This window comes from Apis dorsata, unplaced genomic scaffold (genome assembly GCF_000469605.1).
Source record: "Apis dorsata unplaced genomic scaffold, Apis dorsata 1.3 scaffold_1055, whole genome shotgun sequence".
Lineage (NCBI taxonomy): Eukaryota > Metazoa > Arthropoda > Insecta > Hymenoptera > Apidae > Apis > Apis dorsata.
Genome location: NW_006264153.1, coordinates 27102 through 30512, shown reverse-complemented (window position 1 = coordinate 30512; position 3411 = coordinate 27102). Strand labels below are relative to the sequence as shown.

General features: G+C 28.7%; 1 protein-coding gene across 1 annotated transcript in view; it reads left to right on the top strand.

Moving 5' to 3' along the window:
• Positions 1–438: 438 nt before the first annotated feature.
• Positions 439–3411, top strand: part of LOC102671386 (nuclear hormone receptor FTZ-F1 beta) — a 5676-nt gene continuing 2703 nt past the window's right edge. Inside the window, exons 1-4 of the mRNA XM_031514535.1 lie at positions 439–485; positions 1107–1572; positions 1852–2196; positions 2651–3332. Coding sequence (XP_031370395.1) covers positions 439–485; positions 1107–1572; positions 1852–2196; positions 2651–3332 — 1540 coding nt within the window. The remainder of the gene's footprint in view (positions 486–1106; positions 1573–1851; positions 2197–2650; positions 3333–3411) is intronic.

Genomic DNA, 3411 nt, shown 5'->3' with positions numbered 1-3411 from the left:
TAGTATAAGATAGTATATATATATTAATAATAATATTTTATATATATTTTAGTAATATTATTATTTGATTGATTTTTTTTTTTTAAGTTACAAATTGATATTTTTAGTTAGCTACTAATTGATTTTTATATATTATGTAATTAGTAAATGAAAAAGTTTTTTTTAATAAAACTTTTTAATAAAAATTTAGGATATCATATTAATTTAAATAATTATATTTTTTAAATATTATTATTTGATTTTTTTTTGGATAAAACTTAACCTCATTGTTAATCACTTAATATAATATAATCAAAAAGTTTTTTTTTATAATGATATATAATTTCATCATTTAAGTAATTTAAATTTTGTGATTATATTATTAGAGTCTATGTTTTTCTTTTAAAATATTATATAATTTTTAAGAGCATAGGTATAAAAAGAATTAGGTTAGGAAAGATGAAAGCAACTTTTAATGTTTTATTTCTGATTAAATCTGAATTAGAGTTAGTGATTTTAATAGTTCTCACAATCAGAAATTATTTGCTAAGAAAGAATAGAATTATGTATCTATTTCTAATTGATTTTTTTTATTTATAATAAGATGTATAACGATGTTCTAATAATTATTATTTCGTTAACTAAACGTAAATATTATTATATTGTCTGCAATTAGAACTTAACAATAATATCATCGAAAAAATAATTATTTTCCCAAATATTATGCAATGTTAATTCATAATATCATAATAATTTTATTTGAGATAAATATCAAGAATAATTAACTCTTTATAATAAAATTAACAAGTCTCTGAATTATCTTTAAAAATAATAGTTTCGTTTATTCAATTTTAAAATTTTAAATAATTTTCTTTTTTTTCACTAATGACTGCTCTCCTTTCGTAACATATCTATTAGAACGTCTCACAACATAGTACTACTAGCATTGCATAAAACGATATTTACCGTTCCGCTCTGCCCCGGTTTCTCCTACTCTCTACACTACAGAACATCCTCCATGCTAGATACTAGATATCGCGCACTTGCTAATATTTCAAAAATCTATTTTACTTTTATTTACAATATCTATTACTTTTCCCTCTTTAAAATATAAATTAAATAATTAAATTTAATTTAAAGAGATTTAATCAATCATTTTTTTTTTTTTTAGGCAAGGGTATATGCAAATATCTCACCGGCCAGAATGGCGTGACAGTGTCCGTTGTTTCAAGCTGTGGATCCGTACTAGGCTGTGGAAATGCGAATATCGTATCTACTACGGGAATCGGTAACAATACCGGTACGCAGAGCATCGGTATTAATGTTCTAAGCCAGAATGCGGCAGATGAAGATGCTGAGGACAGCGATGTCGAGATAAGCAAAATTGACTTCCGAGGAGTAAATTTGCGCACGAAGAAGAAGCGAGATGTATCGATTAGTCAGAGTGGTGAAAAAATCGGTGACGGGGACGTAGAAGATGCAAATGGTTGTTATGATGGGAACGACGTTTCCCAACAACAACCAGAGAGACCTATGTCATGGGAAGGAGAATTGTCTGATCAAGAGATGTCTTCCAATACAATTACAAATCAAGTATGTATCTTGGTAACTTGTTAAATTTATCAATGTTGTTTTATAAAACAAAATTGTTAATTCTCAGATTATTGCTTTGAGACAACTCTCAGGATTTGACTTTTCAAAAAATTGAAGTCTGTTGAAAAAAATTGAATTTAACTGAGTAAATCTGAAAATACTGAGAATAATTGTAAAATATTACAAAATTCTAGGAATTTTTTAGCATATATGATTATTTTTAAGAAATTGTATATATTTATTTATTATCCTTTTATCATTATATTTATTTTATTATAGGATACACATGAAGATACATCAATGGAAGGTGTTCAAATATGTGGTGCAAGTCCTGGACCTATAGAGCAGAAATTTCCTATAAAACCAGAACCAGATTTCCGATCCAGTCCTGGATTTACATTTGGTTCTTTTCATGATACAGGATTACCTCTGACTCATGGTCATCAAATACAACAACAACAACAACAACAACGCAACATTGAAAATCTTGAACAAACACAACAAAACGATTTGCCTCTTCTTGTAGGAAAATTACTTGGTGGTTATAATAGTTCAACTCCAAATCATAGTCCAGTTTTAAATCCTAGACATCATCTGACAAAGCATAGCCACACAAGATCGCAGGTAATATAATTGATTTATTTAGTGATATGTATTTTAGAATTCATTATTTAAATATATTTTTATTTTTAATTTCATATTTTTAAGTACTGTTTACAACAAAAATATGATAGTTTAGATATAATTTAAATAATAGTTAAGAAAATAGAAACTAAATAAAAAAAAACTACTTAATATTATTGACATTTATTCTATTATTTTTCTGAAAAATTTTACAACTTTTTTATAGCATATTCATTCTTTCATGATTTTTAAAACAATTTGTTTATATATATATTTTCATAAACCAGTTTTAAAGACATATTTTTATACATCTTCTGAAATAGGATTTCATAGAATAAATAAAATTATTATTAATTAAAAATTATAAATAATAATGAATAAAATTCATATGTAAGTACATGATAAATTATAAAATGTTATTATCATAATTGCTAATATTTTTAAAATCTTTCAGGTACCATCACCAGATTCGGCGATTCATTCCGCATACAGTGTATTTAGTTCACCAACGCAAAGTCCTCATGCAGCTCGTCATTCTGCTCTAGGAGCAGGAAGTCCAGTTCCATCTTCATCATTATCTTTGTCGCGACATAGTTTCAATAATTCGACTTCTTCATTATCTTTATCGTTATCACATTCGCTTTCGAGAAACAATTCAGATGCCTCAAGTAGCTGTTACAGCTATGGCTCTCTCAGTCCACCCACACATTCACCCGTCCAGCAACCAAGACATCCGCAACATCATCAACATCAAGTTGCTCAAGGAAGTCCACTTCATCTTCCGGCTACAGCCTCACCTGCCATTTCTCATCACTATTCTTCCTCTGCACCGGGTTCTGAATTGTCTCCTGAAGGACACGCTGCTACAGACGATCAAGAAGATTGTCGAATACCGTCAGCACCGTCTGGTATTTCAACTAGGCAACAATTAATTAATAGCCCGTGTCCAATCTGCGGAGATAAGATTAGTGGTTTTCATTATGGAATCTTCTCATGCGAGTCGTGCAAGGGATTTTTCAAACGCACCGTCCAAAACCGGAAAAATTATGTGTGCCTTAGAGGCGCGGGCTGTCCCGTTACTGTCGCTACAAGGAAGAAATGCCCCGCCTGTCGATTTGATAAGTGCCTCAATATGGGTAAGATAAAAGAAAATTAAATATAAAATTTATAGATCGATTTTAAATGTAATTAAAAACTTTAAAAAAATTGTATTAT